The 18,821-nt window shown below is 38.4% G+C and overlaps 1 protein-coding gene across 19 annotated transcripts in view; it reads left to right on the top strand.

Annotated features, from left to right (window-relative positions):
* ANKRD26 (ankyrin repeat domain 26) overlaps nucleotides 1-18,821 on the top strand; it is a 189,839-nt gene that overhangs the window by 45,590 nt on the left and 125,428 nt on the right. For 17 of the 19 annotated variants that reach the window (XR_012156802.2, XR_012156803.2, XR_012156804.2 and 14 more), the window contains 8 exons: nucleotides 7,316-7,376; nucleotides 7,787-8,766; nucleotides 9,763-9,889; nucleotides 11,425-11,474; nucleotides 12,737-12,839; nucleotides 16,072-16,100; nucleotides 16,200-16,287; nucleotides 16,380-16,424. Coding sequence is in view for 16 of the 19 variants with exons in the window: in XM_073328178.2 (XP_073184279.2) it covers nucleotides 7,316-7,376; nucleotides 7,787-8,766; nucleotides 9,763-9,889; nucleotides 11,425-11,474; nucleotides 12,737-12,839; nucleotides 16,072-16,100; nucleotides 16,200-16,287; nucleotides 16,380-16,424 (1,483 nt within the window). In the remaining 3 variants the exon portion in view is untranslated. Of the gene's footprint in view, nucleotides 1-6,180; nucleotides 6,305-7,315; nucleotides 7,377-7,502; nucleotides 7,706-7,786; nucleotides 8,767-9,762; nucleotides 9,890-11,424; nucleotides 11,475-12,736; nucleotides 12,840-16,071; nucleotides 16,101-16,199; nucleotides 16,288-16,379; nucleotides 16,425-18,821 lie in introns of those variants that run through there. The other 2 variants (XM_073328181.2, XM_073328176.2) reach the window with 2 other exon arrangements.

Below are 18,821 nucleotides of genomic sequence, written 5' to 3'. Positions count from 1 at the left end.
TGGCCCTCAGGCCAAAAAGTTTGCCCACCCCTGGTCTATTACCACACACATACTTGGTGATCTTGTTTTTAAAAGGGAGAAAATATGAAAGTGAAACAACTAGTCAGTTGTCTTTGAAGAATGTTACTCATTCATAAGCAGTATTCTTTCCCCCCTTGTTTCCTATCTCTCTTCCTTTTCCTCACCTCAGAGGTCTGCTGTCACTTTGTCACAGAGACCCCCTTGGGACTGCCACCTGATGTGCTGAGACTACCTCTAAGCCCATTCTCCCTGCCAGTTTGAGACTTCAGAACCCTGCCTTGTTGAGCCAGACATGCTAGCGTGCTGCAAACACAGGTCTGAAGCACGTCCCCCAAAGCCGCAGACTTAACTGAGAACGGCTTAGCAAATGCTCCCGTCTCTAGCACCCAGACACCCAGCTCCCAATGGGATCCAAACCCCAAAGAAATCCGTTTTACTTTGTATAAAGCTTATACAGGGTAAACTTATAAATTGTTCTCCTTCTATCACACTGATAAAGAGAGATGCACAGCTGTTTGCTCCCCCAGGTATTGATTACTTACTCTGGGTTAATTAATAAGCAAAAGTGATTTTATTAAATATAAAAGTAGGATTTAAGTGGTTCCAAGTAATAACAGACAGAACAAGGTAAGTTACCATGCAAAATAAAACAAAAACATACAAGTCTAAGACTAATACAGAAGGAAACTGAATGCAGGTAAATCTCACCCTCAGAGATGTTCCAATAAGCTTCTTTCACAGACTGGACTCCTTCCTAGTCTGGGTCCAGCAATCACTCACACCCTGTAGTTGTCCTTTGTTCCAGTTTCTTTCAAGCATCAGTTTGGGGTGGAGAGGCCATCTGTTAAGCCAGCTGAAGACAAAATGGAGGGGTTTTCAGAGCCTTTTATATTCTCTCTCTTGTGGGCGGAAACCCCTTTGTTCTTCTGTGCAAAATCACAGCAACAAGATGGAGTTTGTCGCCACCTGGGCAAGTCACATGTCTATGAGTGATTCAGTTTTTTGTAGGCTGACACCATTGTTTACATGTTAGTTTGAACGTTCCCAGAAAAGCTCAGATGTGGACTGGCATCTCCCAAAGTCCATTGTCAGTTAAGTGTTTTTTGATAGGACTATTCTCAGTAAGTGCCCATTCTCAAGAAGCTGACCAAATGCTTCACTGAGGCAACTTAGAATCAAAAACATTGAGATAGAAGGACATAGCCAATATTCATAACATCAAATACAAAAATGATACACACATACAGAGAGCATAATTATAACCAGCAAACTACAACCTTTCCGTAGACACCCCACTTGACCTCCTCTGTACAAGACCTCCTCTGTGCCACCATAGGACCCTGGTTGCAACAATGATCTATACCGTCACAGTTCATGTCATTAATGTCACACCTACATTCTCATTGCTGTTGATACAAGAGTCTTTTTCTCTGCAGTTCTCACTATGTGGAACAATTTTCCGATATCCTTCAGCCTCATTAACAATCCATTTCATTTCATTCCCCTATATGCTATAAAAAAGAAATTATAAATGCAGAGAAATTTTACTTAGTTTTAACTGAAAATATACTCTTCTGTTTTTTGATGAGCACTGAGATATTTGCCTAGGCTGAAATCATTCAGTCTAGGCAAAAATTCTGATTATAGCAGTCTAAAAATCTTTATTAATCTTATATGGATCATATAATCTATTTTCATGAGGCAAGAAAGCACTTCCAGAAATATCCAAACTTAGCAAAAATTGTGGTCTTAGAGAATTTAATTTTACAGTACATGTTAAACAAAAAGGAAATAGTTCTTCCATTGACCAAGTCACATTTACACTGAGGTTTGGGTTGACTTACCAGTGGTGTTCAGGAGTGTGAATTTTACGCACCCAAAGTAGCTAGGTCGATCTACAGTTTAAGTGAAAACCAGGCATCATATTCCAATAAAGAAGGACTGGGAAAACTACACCATGGATTTTGAAATATATTTAATATTAATTTTTATAACTCTTCTGTGTTGTAGAAAATAGTTTATATTTGAACAAAACCTATTATCTGTCTCTTCCAATCTGGGATCCTTCTGTAAATTCAACATGCTGAATTTTTTGAGTCATATTTTTTTTTATGTTCAGTATCTAAAAGGTCATGAAGTTTGACTTAAGTATTCATTTATAGAGTTAGGCAGGAGGAGAAGATGGACTATTATCCAAACACAGAGTCTTCAAAAAGAGAAAAGGGGATATTGGAAATGACAACCAGTTTAAATCCATGAGATTTAAATATTCTCCCCTTCTATGTACGCTGCGGTATGAAAGGCCCAGATTTTTAAAGGTATTTAGAGGTTGTGGCACTCAGCATTGCATCACCTAAGTCTCATTTTCAAAAATGATATAGACACTTAGAAGCCTAAATCCTGATGACTGTAAATTGGGTGTTGACATCTAAGTGCCTGAGTTTCTTCTGAAAATGAAACTGTGATGAGGTGTCCACCCCACAGTAGCCTATAATGGGGTTAATTGAGCCCTAGGGAGGCTGCACAGGAGGCAGCCAATTAAAGAGGGGCTCCAAGGAGCGGCCAATCAGGGCCAGGGAGGTCCATAAAAAAAGGACTGCAGGGGAGAGCAGTTTCAGTTGCTCCCTGGAGCTTGAGGAGGGGAGGACTGGCTGCCTTGCAGGCTGAAGACAGCTATCACTCTGGACAGAGCAGTGCTTTAGGCAGGGACCGGGAAAACTTAAGATAGTTCCTGGTAGGCTGAAGGGATCTGCAGACTGAAGTCCTGAGGCAAGGGCAAAGAGGGTGCTGGGGCCTCAGAGAAGTGGCCCAGGGAAAGGAACGGAGGAGTTGGAGGGGACGCAGCAAGTGGCAGCTATTTACATTTAGATATGCTGGAGGCTAGGGATAGGATACAGAGGGACCTAGACAAATTAGAGGATTGGGCCAAAAGAAATCTGATGAGGATCAACAAGGACAAGTGCAGAGTTCTGCACTTAGGATGGAAGAATCCCATGCACTGCTACAGACTAGGGACCAAATGGCTAGGCAGCAGTTCTGCAGAAAAGGACGTAGGGGTTACAGTGGACGAGAAGCTGGATATGAATCAACAGTGTACCGTTGTTGCCAAGAAGGCCAGTGGCATTTTGGGCTGTATAAGTAGGGGCATTGCCAGCAGATCATTCCCCTCTATTTGACATTGGTGAGGCCTCATCTGGAGTACTGTGTCCAGTTTTGGGCCCCACACTACAAGAAGGATGTGGAAAAATTGGAAAGCATCCAGCGGAGGGCAACAAAAATGATTAGGGGACTGGAACACATGACTTATGAGGAGAGGCTGAGGGAACTGGGATTGTTTAGTCTGCGGAAGAGAAGAATGAGGGGGGATTTGATAGCTGCTTTCAACTACCTGAACGGGGGTTCCAAAGAGGATGGATCTAGACTGTTCTCAGTGGTAGCAGATGACAGAACGAGGAGTAATGGTCTCAAGTTGCAGTGGGGGAGGTTTAGGTTGGATATTAGGAAAAACTTTTTTACTAGGAGGGTGGTGAAACACTGGAATGCGTTACCGAGGGAGGTGGTGGAATCTCCTTTCTTAGAAGTTTTTAAGGTCAGGCTTGACAAAGCCCTGGCTGGGATGATTTAGTTGGAGATTGGTCCTGCTTTGAGCAGGGGGTTGGACTAGATGACCTCCTGAGGTCCCTTCCAACTTTGATATTCTATGATTCTATGACCCAGAGTAGTGGGTGGGCCCAGGTTCCCACCCCCCTCCCACCACCAATGAGGAATTGGCTAGACAGTGGGCTGCAGTTGCCACTGAGGGAAGTGGCTGGACAGTGCACTGCAGTTCCCCTGGAAGGGGGGAGAACAGAGCATGACACAGCCAGAGGGCTGTGCCATGAAGACAGTGACATGGTTTGGGGAGTGACATGGGTCCTGGAGGAGAAGTGATGGCGGTGAGACACCACCAGAAAAGGGTGCACTGGCTAGCAGAGCTAATCCCCAAGACAGCCAGCCGGAGGCACCACAATGGTGAGTCGCACCCCATCACAGAGACTTAGGCTCCTAACTTAGGTATTACAATGTTGAGGGCAGCAGTGCCTAAATACGTTTAAAAATCTGAGCCAAAGTGCTTTGAAATTGCAGGGGCGGGGAGAGTATATGTGCAGCAACATTCTACGAAGTCTTTCTCTCCCTTAAAGTTATCACACAATTCACCTCTTAAGTTGCTTGTTTACAGACTCAAAAAATCTTCATGAGCTTATATACCGTATGAAACAAATCAGCTACTTGTGAAGAAGCCACATACATTTTCCTTCTCCTCAGATCATATGCCTACTAGCAATTTCCTGAAACAAGAAGTTGTTCTTTGAGTATTTTTCTACATGGACCCTGCTCTAGGTGGGCATGCGCTGTGTGTGTGATGATCAGATTATTTTGGCCAGCAGTGCTCATTGGGGCTGCCCCTTCACCCTGCATGTGCTCGCACCAATCCACATGAAGCCATAGTGGGTAAAGCAGGCCCAACCATCTCCTAGTTCCTCTTATCACCCATGGCAGCGAGACTGAATTCAGCAGTGTTGGTCTGCCAAACCATAACTCCCTCAATTAATGTTAGGATTAGTTTAGTACTTAACATTTTATTTGCCCATTGGGCCAAAAAATAAGTTAGAAACTATGAGGATACTTGGTATGAAAGCATTAATGTCATGGCCAAGACAAAGTCTTTAGACTTTAAGTCCTGCCCTTCTTGTGAGGTGGCCACTCCCAAAATGATGGCCATTCTAAATGACTTTTTGCCTTAGAGAAGGCCACCTACTTCACAAGTGCTCCATCTGTAGATCTTTCTCTGAATGGATGCAGAAAGCCTGAGATGCTGCCTGAAATTGATTATTCCAGTAGAAATTATGAAGAGAATCTCTGACTCAGAGAATTGTGAGTTGAAAAATGGTTTAATTGCTCTTAAACCACATTCAGCTAGTTCTCTGGTAAACTCAGACACTATCCCTAGCACCCAGGGGACGACAGCTACCAAAAGACCTCAGACCTCATCTAGAGTTCATGATCGATCAATTGAGGTTTCCACAGGTGAGTCAGTTGTTCCTGCTGACCATGGTCAAAAACAGCAACTGTACCAATCACCTTCCCTGGTACAATCAAAGAGTAGGCTGAGGAGTCCTTCTGTTTCCGATTTGGCCACAGTTCCTCCTTCAAAGCCTGACCCCCCAATGCTGATCAAATCTACTGTCTGATGCATGCTCCTCGGCTCTGGCCTCATGTCAGTTGAGCTCCATAATCAGCCCATCTAATCTGTACAGATTATATTGGTTTCATCCATGCTGACAATGTCAGATCACAATTGAGGACCTTTCATGTGAAAGTCATGATCTAGATAAAGAGTTCCACTCTTTTTGAAAGACTATAGAAAGACACTTTGGCCCCTACAGTATAGTCCAGAGGAGGAGGCATGTTACACCTCAAATTTTTTCCAGGCTAAGGTTAACTTCTCTTACTGTTATCAACAGGAGTCCTCAGAGCTTCCCAAGAAAAGATCTCACTGTCAGTGAAGGAGAAGCTCAACCTTATCTTCTGTTAGAACCCACACATCACCATCCCTGAGACAAGAAATAGATTCTACGGTCAAGAGTCCTGGACTGATCTATACAGATCTGTTCACCCTGTTACTCTCTCACACACACCCTGCCCCTGCACACCTGTCCCTTATCAACCTCCTTTATTTCTTTTTGTAGGATGGTACTGTACTAGAATTAAGGATTGCAGGATCCTAGAAGTTATCAAACAGGGTTATTTGGTCCAGTTTCAGGCCTTGTCCACCCATCCCCATTCATTTTTTAGAGATTCCTCTTACAAGAAACAAGAGACAGTCATTCTCCTACTGCTCGGTGCAGAAGTTTGTATTGCCATTCTGAAAAAGAAAGGAGGATGACATCTCCAACTCAACAAATTCATTTATCACTTTGGGCTCAGGATGGTCACTCTGGCTTCTATAATTCCCTCCCTAAAACCTCAGGATTGGTTTATGACTTTTGATCAGCAAACTGCATATTTTTTATGTATGCCTTCCCCTGTATTGCAGCATTCTTTAGCTTGGGATTCGATATTGGTGAAAGGAATGAGAAGTGATTGAGTTTGCTCTACCCTTTATGTTCTTGGGTGGGGGACATGAGGATGTGAAGGGTGCAGCCGCAGTCCCAGTGGAGATTGCTGGCCAAAAGAATCTGATCTTTCATGCTCCTGTGGGATCTATGTGGACAAAACATCTTGAAGCAACAGGCATTGAAATGTAAGTAACTGTTCTGTATTTTGATTTCTCTTTTTAAATACAAGTGCTTATAGTATTAACATACCATTGCTAAAATACACAATAGGCTGTTAAGGAGCACTAGGTCTTTTTCTAAGCACCACCACTTGCTGAATAATTTGATTCAACATGGTAGACACTAGAATTATTTATTAGGCCTTTTCCATTCTCATTAAGCATGGAACGTGAATAATGGAAGCACTACCTGCTGAAGGTCCACTCTTTCAACTGTGGTTTTCATTAGACCTTCTGAAACCTCCTTAGAAGTTGTACATGAAAATTTAGGAGTATGTTTTAAAAGCATTGCATAGGGAATTTCCTATGTTACACCAGTGAAGAAACACATAGTTAAATCTTCATGAACTTCTTTGAAAACGTACCTTAAAATACAGTCATTAGATTATCTGTCTGGATCACTAATTTCTTTTTATCCAAATTCCTGCAAACTTCTGTATAAGTATTTTTTGTATCAATTTGATGACTTTTCCTCTTCCACTCAGATGATAAATTGCTGAATTTCCACTGTATTTCACGTGCATTGTGTGTTAAAATAGAAGCAGTAACATCTTCCCATCATGATGTAGGAATTTTGATGTCATCAGGCAGTGGACTGGGCCATTTTAAGTGACTAATCTGTTGACTAATCCTAGGGAACCAAGTATTTAAGACTCTTAGACATAAAATTTAAACAAAACATCCTAAATGCCAGTATTGCTAATGCCGACTGGATTAAAGAAAAGATTTTGTAGACTATAATTCACTTAGAAATATTTTATTTAATGATATATGGGCTAAATCTTTTGGGCAAAACTCTCATTGACTGACTTCAATGAGAGTGCTGGCTGAGTCAGGACTGCAGGATGGAGACCTCAACTGGCATTGTCAGTAAGAAAATGTTAATGAATTTAGTCTTCAATATTTGATAAAAAGAGAGGGGTGTTGCTTACTATTCATGTAAAAACTCAGTGTGCTTAAAGTTAACTTTATTTACAGAAACCACAGAAACCAAGTTTGACTCTGCTAATGAACTCTTCCCAGCAATTCAAGAAAAACAGTAAGCAATTGGGGGCGGCAGGGGGAATCTCCTTTACTACATTATATGTTGATAGGAAATTGTAGATTTATTATGTATTTTACTTCCTCTTTTAAGTATATTTAATCTTTGGTTTTTTTACTGTAGTAGGTGAGAAAAATAGCATTATGAGAACAGAACATATAGCCATTTCACAGCAAAATAAATCTGATTGTGAAGCTGAAGATGTCATTGAATCCCCTCCTAAGCCTTTTTCCCAAGTCAAGTCCTACCCTCGACCTGTCCATCCCTCACCTGGCTCCTTTTCAAAACCTTCCCAGATGACTCCTCCTCTCCTGGGGTTTAAACAGGTAAATTTTTGTTTGTGCAATTAATTTGTTGGTTCCTATGTTGTGTTTTTCTTTTTCAAATTCATCTATGATTTTATGAAGATGGCGAGGATATTAGAATTGGAAGTCCTCAGTCATCAAGGCAAAACCTCAAACAAGTAACCAGAAATCACACAAATTTGAATAAAAAAGAATGTAAAGAACTGACAAACGAAGATATTTCAGAAGCAAGCGAACAGGAGAAAGGAGAATTAGAGGAAGAAGAAGAGGAGGAAGATGATGAGGAAGAATTTAGTCAGGAAGAAAAGGAGGATGAAGATACAGAAGATGAAGAAGGAGGTCAAGATGATTACACAGAAGATGAGGAAGAGGAATATGTTGGAAAATTGGAGCATAAGCGTGATCAAGAGTTAGAAATCTTTAACAATGCTGTTAAATCTGAAAGGGAAGTTAAAAGTGGAAGCAAAAATATACACGATGGTGGTAGTCATGAAACATGTGAAGAGGAAGATCAGGAAATGCAGGAATCTGTTGATATTCCTGTGTCTTTTATAGCTGGACATTATGAAGGTTTAAAGGAAAATATAACTGCCATATCATCTAAGATGGTAAATAATGAAGTACCTTATGATTCATCAAAAAAAGGTGATGGTAGTGAACATGAAGAAATTAATGAATTTCAGAATACAAATGAATTGTTACATACCGATGGAAATGAGAAAATCAGATGTAAGAACTGCTCTTCTTTTGAAGGTTCTGAAATGACAGCCTGGAAAAAAGGTGCATCTCCATCTGTCTTAAATAGTTGTTATATTAAGGAGGAAAACCCAAATCTAGTAGATGATATCTTTGAAAGTGATGATGATCCTTGGTCAGAGACAGAAAATCCAAGGTGCAAGAACAGAAGACAGGACTCAGAGAAGCTTAGATTTGTAGGTGATCAAAATGCTGGAAAGGAGCAATGCAAGAATTCCAAGGAATTGGGTAATACAGTCTGTGAAACACTGGAACCAGAAAGTGAGAATTTGCCTGTAAATAGCGGTGATGAAAATCTAAAAGAAGCGTTTCAACCAAGCATCAAAGTAAGTAAAAAGGGACAAACCCAATAACAAGGATTTTTACATAGGTAAAGCAGAAGATAAGACACAAGGTACTTGTATTGTAACTGAATGGTTTGAATATAGTTAAATGAAAAACCTTTATACAAGATTGATAACAAGAATCATGTAACTCAAATTTAATCTGATCTTCAGCATTGAATAAAGAAATGACTGACTATAAACTTGTTTCCAATAAAGCAGAGTTTTCATGCATTAGTTAGGATAGTAATGAGCAGCATTTTTTTTATTCCAAATGTGGTTATGATGCTATAGAAGGATGAATTTTAGACTCATTGTTCTAAGTCAGTATAATTTGTGGCCTAAAGAATGATGCATAAAATAAATAGGGTATTATCTGCAAGAGTAATTGGGCTATGACAAAATCCAAATGTGTTACGAAAAGTAAATTGAACTATAACAGCATAAACTGAATTTTTTTTAATTTACTTTTTTTTTTAATACAAAAATGAGTAAAAGAAGGTGGTTGGAATATAAAGTCACATTTAGAATCAGAAGGTTAGTTGCGCACCTCTGGGACAATACAGATAAAGCCCATTGTTAAGTGTGTGAGATCTGGGAATAAAAGCATTCTTGGTTGAGGTGATCAAATAAGGAATGAAATTCCAGAGGAGATTAGGTAAATCTGACCATCTTTAGAAAATGCTGCAAGAACTTTTCACCATAACAAAATGATACTCTCAACATTGATACCTTCATCCAAACAAATTTGTCCCCATCCAAAAAAACAAAACAAAACCCACCTAAAACAAATGAATCATCCACCCAACTAAACAAACCCCATACCCAAGCAGAGTTTTTTGCCTCAAAAAATGACTCTATTACTGTTGATTTAATGTAGCAGGCACTCAGACACTACAATAATGAATGGGAGTATAACATCTTAAAATAGAAAATAATTTGGTTTTGTTTAGTATTTTTCTTTGGGAAGATATTTTTTATTCAATCTCTTTCTACTAGGAAGAATCATCAGAGGAGGAAGATGACATAGAACAACCACAAATTTCAAATGTTGGAGATAAAAATTTGATTTGTAGTGGCAACTGTGAAGCACAGAATCCCTCAGAAGATACTCCTGTTAGGAAAGGTAAATTAGTAAATAGTAACCCAAATGTTTTTCTTAGATTAGTTTACTGTGTGAGAGTACTAAGAAAAGATCATAATTTGCTGCCTCTGGTATTGTGAACCATGAGATGTTTTTCACTTGCCCTGGTACACTTTCAGGGAATGACTCAGCTAATAAATCACTTTGTTCTTTTGTTTCTGAAGGACTCCAAAGAGTACAAGACACACATTACACTTGAAGCACTTACACCTGTCTTGAAGCACTTATAATCTAAAAAAGGCATAAAGTAGATTGGACATATTGTAAAGCACAGAAATAGGAATAATTCAGATTTTTTATAGCCTACATTTTTAAATTAAGTCACCTCACAGATATCCCTAGCTGGGATGATTTAACTGGGAATTGGTCCTGCTTCGAGCAGGGGGTTGGACTAGATGACCTTCTGGGGTCCCTTCCAACCCTGATATTCTATGATTCTATGATATGTCTAAAATGACATTGGTGAGTTGACGACAACAATCAGAAGAGAGGGTGAATGTTACATCCAACCGTTTAGTTGAAGTTGTATTTCTACAAATTATCTAATTTCACAACCTTCAGTTGCTTTTAGATGATCAGATAGCAGCAGTGGCTAGTACTGATGTTATTTTTCTTCTGTGTCTGGCAGGTAGGGTTCAAATCTATTTTTTGATGGGATGTAGCTTCCATCACCGTGCCTTTGTAACTTTTGAGTACTGCAACACACTCCAAATCATGCTACACCTTAAAACCATTTGTAAACTGTGGCTAGTACAGAATACATTTAAGTGGAGCTACTCAGTGGCAGCATGTAACACCAGTGCTCTATAAAAATCCTTATTCAATTGAATCTTCTATACCAGTTCAGATATTTGTTAAAGTTCCTCCCAACCAGCAGATGCAGCCAGAACACTGAATTTTGGGGATGTCATCATGCCTTCACATATAAGGATTTAGGTATTTCTCAGGGTATGTCTACACTACAGCTGCTCAGCTACAGCACTGCATGTGTGCCAGCGTAGCACCGTAGTATAGATGCTTCCTGTATCAGCGTAGGAGTTGTTTCATCAGTGTAGGTAACCAACCTCCGTGAGAGGCAGTAACGAAATCGATGGAAGAATTCTTCTGTTGATTTAGCCATATTTGCACCCGGGTTTAGGTCAATTTAAGGGCTGCACTTAAGTTGCAAAATACTTCACAGCCCTGAAGGACATAGCTAAGTCAATGTAAGTTTTAAGTCTAGACCAGGACTTAGCCTTCAGTTTCTTTCTTCAGCGGATATGGCAGGTGTTTAGCAGGCTCCCACTGGAGGAGGGAAGAAAGATGGAGTCCTAAAGAAAACAGAGTGACACACTGTGGTGTGCAGCTACCTTAGCAGCACATGTGAATTATTTGTATACAGATTGAGATAAATTATGTATGCCTACTGGCTATTTTATGAATACAGGGCTTATCAGATAGAGAACAAACTAATGTGAAATGTTTATAAGAGAAAAGTAAAATTTCATATTTGTTTTATTCTGTGGATACAATGTCAGTATTAGGATTGGAAGAGGAGGAGGATACAGAATCACCCTGGGATTCAGAGGTACTTTCCATTAATATGGCTATTATGATCACACCAATTGTATTCGATTCACTACCTCTCAAGAGTTTACTTTTATTGCATTTCTGACTTCTTCGCTGCTTAATGGATCATAGGGCTTGATGCTGTGGTTTTGAAGTACTTATGCTATATTAGGGGCTGATTAGTTAAGACTGCTAATAACCTAGGTCTCCTGGCAGTGACCCCCTCCCCCCCCCCGATTCAATTAGTATTTCTAGCATCATATTGAATTATTAAAGAGTTTAGTTGTTTTAAATGTTTTTGAAAGTTAAAAATATTAGGTATTTAAATCTTTTTTTTATTTTATTTTAAAAAAGACAATGAAATCTTGGCCCCATTTAAGTCAACAGTAAAACTCTCATTGAATGGATTTGGGGCCAGGTTTTCACCCTTTATCTGATCTGCAAGCATTGCCTCTATAAATCCCCTCTTAAGCTGATGCACATTATGAAAAAGCTGTAACCATTGGAGCTGCACATAAACCCTAGCTATTGTCTCTTGCCTCTCCCATATCCAGAGGATAGCCCCAGTTGCTACTCAGTTCTTGCAGACTGCTTTAGGAAGAAAGGAGAATGTAGTGGTGTTTTATCACATTAGTCTCCTTTTGAGAGCATTTAACTTTTATCCTTTTAAAATATTAATCTTAAAGTTTTAGGATAGTGAGTGTTAGTGTTTGTCAACTTTTTGGCCTTGTTGGACTTTGTTTCTTTAGTCCTCCTCATAGCATTCCCTGTGCAACTGTGGGCCTATTGATTATCGTAGGGTGTATGCACAATTCCTATAGACTTGTGTGCTGAGGACATGAACATCACCTGCACCTACAGTATAGAGATACAAACAAACAATCATTGTAAAGAACTGCAATTATTATTCAAGCAGTCGGGTTTTTTTTCATTTTCTTGATTTGTTATCTTATTTCCCTACTTCATGTTACCACTTCTTCTGTGTTTATCAAGGCTGGTTCAGACATCTTAGTTGACAGAAATTTTAACTAGCATTATATTAACACTTTAATTAAAAATATTCATAAGTATTACGATTTTTAAATAGTCTATATTATGACATTCCTTTTCCAAAGCTTTTTCAGAGATATATGAGTACTATGTATAGTGGGTAGAACACAAAAGTATTTGGTTGTAAATCATTGCTGATACCCAACAACTAAAAATATTTATACTTTTTCTGTAGAAAGCAATTAAAAATGAATTGTATCCAGGTTATCATGCATATTTTTAATTAACCAGTGTGCTTCTGAAAGCCCAAGAAAACTACCAGTCAACCTGTTAATTTCATCTGCTGTCAGAACTGAAACACACATGCAGAGTATTTTTGAGGAACCAAATGAAGGTAATTTTATCATTGTATTGTTATCCATACTTCATGAGCTTTTATAGAATAAGCTTAATTTTCTATGTATTCCTTAGGAATTCTTCAAAAAAAGGAGGTGGTGGTTCTCTCAGTGGCAATAGAAAACTGTTTGTTAATTGTCATTATTAATAGATTTGGGTTTTTTTATTCTTAATAAGAGCAGAAAATGCTTTGACATTAATTCAGGAGATGATCCATTTCAGAGGAACTCTGGTAGTTTGTATGTCCTTGGCCATTGACTAGCAGCTAAAATGGGTAGTAATTGGAATGATACTCTCCTTAGTAATTCAAACTCTATTTTCACTAGACTTGTAAATGTTCTTCAAAATCTTGACAAGGTTCATTTTTTTTATTTGTATAGAAACTTTTTTCTGACAGAAAAGATGGTATGCGAGATTTTTTTATGGTCAAAAAGTGTTATGATTTGCTGCTGTTATATTTATTTCCTCTCTGTAGTTTTATTGGCCCAGGAGGTTTAGCCTAGGAAAGTTATAAAGAGATGGCATTTATATTTTCAAATATTCCACTTTCCAGAGCTTAACAGATGGTTCTAGATAGAAAGGAGTGAATGAAGTAGATAATTTTCTTGGAAATATATGATTTTTTTCATTTTCTGAATTCAGACTTTATCTATGAATACTAATTTATTTTTGAGTCCAGAAAGGGTAGTACTTGGCATCTGAGAAGTCTAGTTTTCTTAACTGTTCAAATGGCAAATGGGAAGTCTGTAGTTGTATCCCTTTTGTGCGCCAAATAATCTTTCTATAAATCACTGTAAAAGATTATTGCTCTATTCAATATTAAAAAAGAATAACAATATGAACCTTGCACAAAATAATGGTTAATAGTTACAGATGTCTTTTGATTGTTCAAGACATTTGACACCTCACATCTTGATTAGCATAATTGTGCAATACTTAATACTACCTTAGTGGCCACTTTGTTTCAGTTTATGCAGAATTTGGTAGTCTGCATGGTTAGTGGAGCAGGTCCAGCTGGACCCATCATCCTTATTCTTCATTCATTCCAGTGGTTTTGGCTGCAATTAATATTATGTGTCAGTATGTAAAGCCCTACCTGGCTTAGAGCTGGATAATTTTGGACATATCAGACCAGATTTTCTTGAGTGCTGGGGCCCTTTGGCACTGCTTAGGCACATAAAGGTGCTGTAATCTGGCCACAAATTCTCAACAGAGGGACCATGGGAGGAACTCTCTGTTGGGTGTAACTTTGCCAGATCCAGGTCTGTGCCTTTTCTCCGTGCCCCATCTGGTATAGAGTTCCAATCTGCTATGGCAGGGGTTCTCAAACTTTTGTATTGGTGACCCCTTTCACACAGAAAACCTGTGAATGCAACCCTCCTTATAAATTAAAAAAAAAATTGATACATTTAACACCATTATAAATGCTGGAGGCAAAGCGGGATTTGGGGTGGAGGCTGACAGTTCATGACCCCCCATGTAGTAACCTCGCGACCTCCTGAGGGGTCATGACCCCCAATTTGAGAACCCCTGTGCTCTGCCAATCCACTATTAAGAATCAAGCCTCTTCTCGTTCTCTGTGCACCAACAAAATGTCTGAGATACCTGATGCACTTTTGCTTCCTGTCTCCAGAAGCGCGCTCTTGACACCTGGAAGAAACTGTTCTCATTTGAAAGTTCTGGGCTATGGAACTTGCTACTTCTGCTGGTTAGCCAGAGTTCAAATCTGTTAGCCTGTAGAGCAAAGACTGACTCTTTTCAACCCAGCATCTGCCTGATTCTCTAAACTTTGTTGGCAGTATCTGTCCTCTTTTGAATTTCTTGACTTTTCCTGGCGGGTGAACGTTGAACACAAAAGGGTAATACTTCCTCCTTTTGTAGCTACTTTTATATTGATCTCTCTCTTTGTTTTGCCTGGAAGCTAAAGTAATGGATAAAATGTTATTTGATAAAATAATACATAAACCTTAATATTTAAAATAATAAACTTTCTGCATGGTGCTCTGTGACTACGTGCTTATGAGGAGGGCAAGAACGTTCTACTGCTAAGACAGCATGTTTCTTCCTAGTTTTGTCTTTAAAGAATTCACTCTCATTGGAACATGATGAACATATTGACACAATTAAATGAAATTTCATATCATATGTCATTAAGTTGTAGCCAAAACTTTTCCATCTTTTTGAAGGCTTGAAATCCTGTACTGCAGGGTTGCTTTGGGGAAGTCTGTTGCTTTGCATTCCCTTTACTTTGGTATGATTCTGCTAAACTAAATAAAATGTTTTTTAAAAAGATCAAAAGACAATTGTGGAAATACATGAGAGAGATTACCGTATCACTGGACAGCAGTTTTGTTGAGATGAAGTAATAGTTGCTTATAAGAACACTTGAATGTTGGTAGTATTAAAATTGTGCTGTACATGCTTTCTAACATTTTATATTCCTCGTTGCAAAAGAGAATCGAGAAACTATATGATGACTAAGGTAGAGGCTACAAGAAGTGTAGATAGGCCAGTAGATCACATGGGTATGGAAATGATTTTACGCTAGACAAAAGTTGAAGCTGTTATTGAGAATTGTATTAAAAGTGGACAATACAGCCAAACAGAAGAGTTGTTTCTGTAAGTTCCTGGTAATCAAAGCACACTGATCTGTAGATCACTAAACTGAGATAACATCATTTAGAGGTCTCTGTGTTGAGAATTTGTTGCCAGATAACTGAACTGAGATGACATCTGTACTTGCATATAACTCTCCTCCGACTCCTCCCATCTACAGAAAATAGAGATTCTTCAACACACAAACACTTGTGGGATAATCATAATAATTGTACTGTTGCACTGCTTTATAACATATTAAACTACTCCATTCCACTTTGGCTTTTGTAACTTTCCACTCAGGGAATGGATTATTGCCTTCTAAGAAAGAATAAAGGTTTTATTTTTGTACTGTTGATCAGCATGGCCTTATTACTTCACATGAATTACTCTAGCTTGGTCACTTGAAATCTGAGATGCATGATTGAACAATCTTGAGTTTCCATAATACTAACGTGCTGGTTGCTATGATATATTTAGCCTAACTAAAAATAAGTCTTGTGGAATTAAAACAATGGTTGCAAATAGTCAATACATAGTTGTCACACAAGGTACTAATTTTGCATGAAGTTGATAACTATTACACTTCAGGATTTTAAAAGACACTAGATAATACTTTTTCCTCCTCTTTTTAGGATTTTGTGAAAAAAATCTTGATTCACAGGTAAGTGTCATTTATGCTAAGAATTTGTCTTACTAATTAAAGAATATATCATTATTTTGAATTTTATTTAATTTTTGTGTGTTGGATTGTCTATAATAGCCAAAGACCACACAAGCAATTTTAGAAACAAATGACACCTCTTCTTGTCCTGCAAAGGGAATCGAGATTGGCAAAAGGCAAAAGTCAGGTAATATTCACTACATCACATTTTGGTGTGGGATTGAGCATCTTCATTAACAAATATTTATCTTCAACATTGCTTATTTTTTTCTTTTGAAGATTTAATGGAAGAACTTGGTTTAGATGATGCAGATGATATTGAAGGTATTTATATGTTTTTTGTCCTTTTTTTTACTAACATGTTTTAATTGCAATTTATACAAAAAATGATTTACAGTCAATGTATAAAACTTCCATATTTAATTTGTTAGTATTCTTTGCTTTTAACATGCCTTGTGACATTTGCTAATTCTTTCTTGAAGAACACACAATAACTGATCCAAAAATACAGCCCCAGTTTGAGATCCTAAATCTTATATAGAGAAAATGTGGACTTAAAGGATTTTTAAGTTTGGTTTAATTTACATTGATTTGTAATGTGTCTTTTTTTCTTTTATTTATCAGCCAAGAGCTGAATTCAGGGTTCTGTGTTCCCGCTGCAAAAATTAGGTGTTAAGCATATCAGCTGAAATGGGGGAATACAAAACCTTGGATTCAGTTCTAGGCAGGTCAGTAAAAGAGAGAACTTTCATGTATTTTGAAATGCATTGTAAATAAAGTGTATATAGCGTACATGTAGTCTGTTTATGATTTAGGATCTCAAATTCTTTTTGTTTTTAAAAAGGAAAGGTACTTCAGTTCTCCCCACTTCGAATTCAATGGAGGCTAACCTTCTTTTTAGAGAAATTTGTAAATGTATGCTTGTAGTTTGAAAGCAGAACATGTGTTAAAAGCATGAGCTTCCATTTTTCTCATCTTTTTGCAGCATGTGCTTTTTTGGAAGAAGCTAAAAGAGTTGGATATTTTATTATTTGTATTACAGTAGCACTACAGAGCACTAGTAATAGACCAGGATCCCATTATGTTACAAATGCAGAACAAACAGATAGGCAGTTAGTAGCATATTTTTGTTGGCTCTTACTGTTCATCTGCTCAGTGTTTTCCAGTAAGTTCCATGACACCTTATTCTCTTCAGTTTAACATTATCTCAAGAGTCAGACTTGAGAGAAACATTCACATATATTTCTTTGTTTCAAAGCAGCTTTAAGCAGAGTTCATGTGCATGGAGATGGTCTCATGTCACTAGTGGCTAGATGTTTCCAGTGTCCAAGGGGCCTAGGAGCACCTATTTCATTACTGTGTAAATCTGTGGGGGAAGGGAAATGTACTGCATTTGCCAAGCCTGTAAAAGACAGAACAAAGAAGATACTGTGATGCATAAGGATTCACACAGGCCAGTAAAGAGTTCAGTAAGGAGTTGGATCTCTGGGTACCTTAAATGCTATGCTGTTGTGGCTCACAGCCCTGACACCAACAGCCAGTATACAAGCATACAACTAGTTTCCACCACCCAGTTACGCTTTTCTGGGGAACCTCAACAACCCTTCCATACCTGAGTTCTTCCCCAAAAATGTCTGTCTGTCTTGTTTGACTTCTCATTTCTGGTATTCTTGTGCAGCTTTCTCAGCCTCTCATTTTAGGGCTTTTTGCTTCTTTTCCGATATAGCCAGCTCTAAATTTGCAGTTGTTTGACAGTTGCTAATTTTAAACTTCCTTTATTCTATTTCCACACTTGAGATAATAAACAGAAAATAATTAAGCTGTAATCTTTCTTTGATTGTTTCCAGCCTTTTGACTTGTGAACCACTTAAAACTATTTTATTGTTGCTTGAAGTGTAATTCTCAAATAGCAACCTGTATGTGAATCCTGCTGCCTATGCCAATGTGACACTTAGGGGTTCACCCTGGCCAGTTATGGTGTTCAGTCAACATCTGCCATGGAACTCTGGGTGACTTAAATGCTATGCTGTTGTGGCTCACAGCTCTGACACCAACAGCTAGCATGCAAGTTGTACCCTGGCTTCCACTGCCCAATTTCTCTTTGCAGGGGGAACTCCACAACCCTTCCAGCCTTGAGTTCTGCCCCAAAATCATCTTTCTCTGCGGTGCACAGCCCCTCCTATTGTAGCATCCACAAAACCGTATCAAGTTCGCTGCTCCTTTAAAGTGACAGTACACAGCAGCTTATTAACTTAACTGGGATTGACAAACCTTCCACTTCAAATAAATCACTGAGTGGTTTATAGTAAAAGTAAAACAAGTTTATTAACAAAAAGACATAGGTTTAAGTGTTACCAAGTATAAAGAATAAGGTAGAAATGGTTACAAACAAAACTAAAAATATGTTTCTAACACTAAAAATCTACTTAAAATATTAACTAGAGTAGTTTGTCTCATCACTGACATTCTTCCAACATGGCTGGCCCATTCTTGAACCAGGACCCAACACACAGAGCTCAAAGTGTTTGGTTTCTTTGACTATTTGAGTGAAGGATAACTATGGGGTTCTCTTCCTTTCTTTTCATAGTCCACTAAACTTTTAAAATGTATTCTGTGAAACATGAGCCCAGATAAAGTTTCTTTCTCCTTCAGGGGTGTAAATTCTATGTTATCTTCTCCCCCACTTTTTTGCTTGATAGTTTTGTTTACCTTATATATATC

The sequence above is a fragment of the Lepidochelys kempii genome, chromosome 1, assembly GCF_965140285.1.
Source record: "Lepidochelys kempii isolate rLepKem1 chromosome 1, rLepKem1.hap1, whole genome shotgun sequence".
Lineage (NCBI taxonomy): Eukaryota > Metazoa > Chordata > Testudines > Cheloniidae > Lepidochelys > Lepidochelys kempii.
Note: the sequence above shows the minus strand (reverse complement) of the source record. Positions and strands in the feature narration are given on the sequence as shown.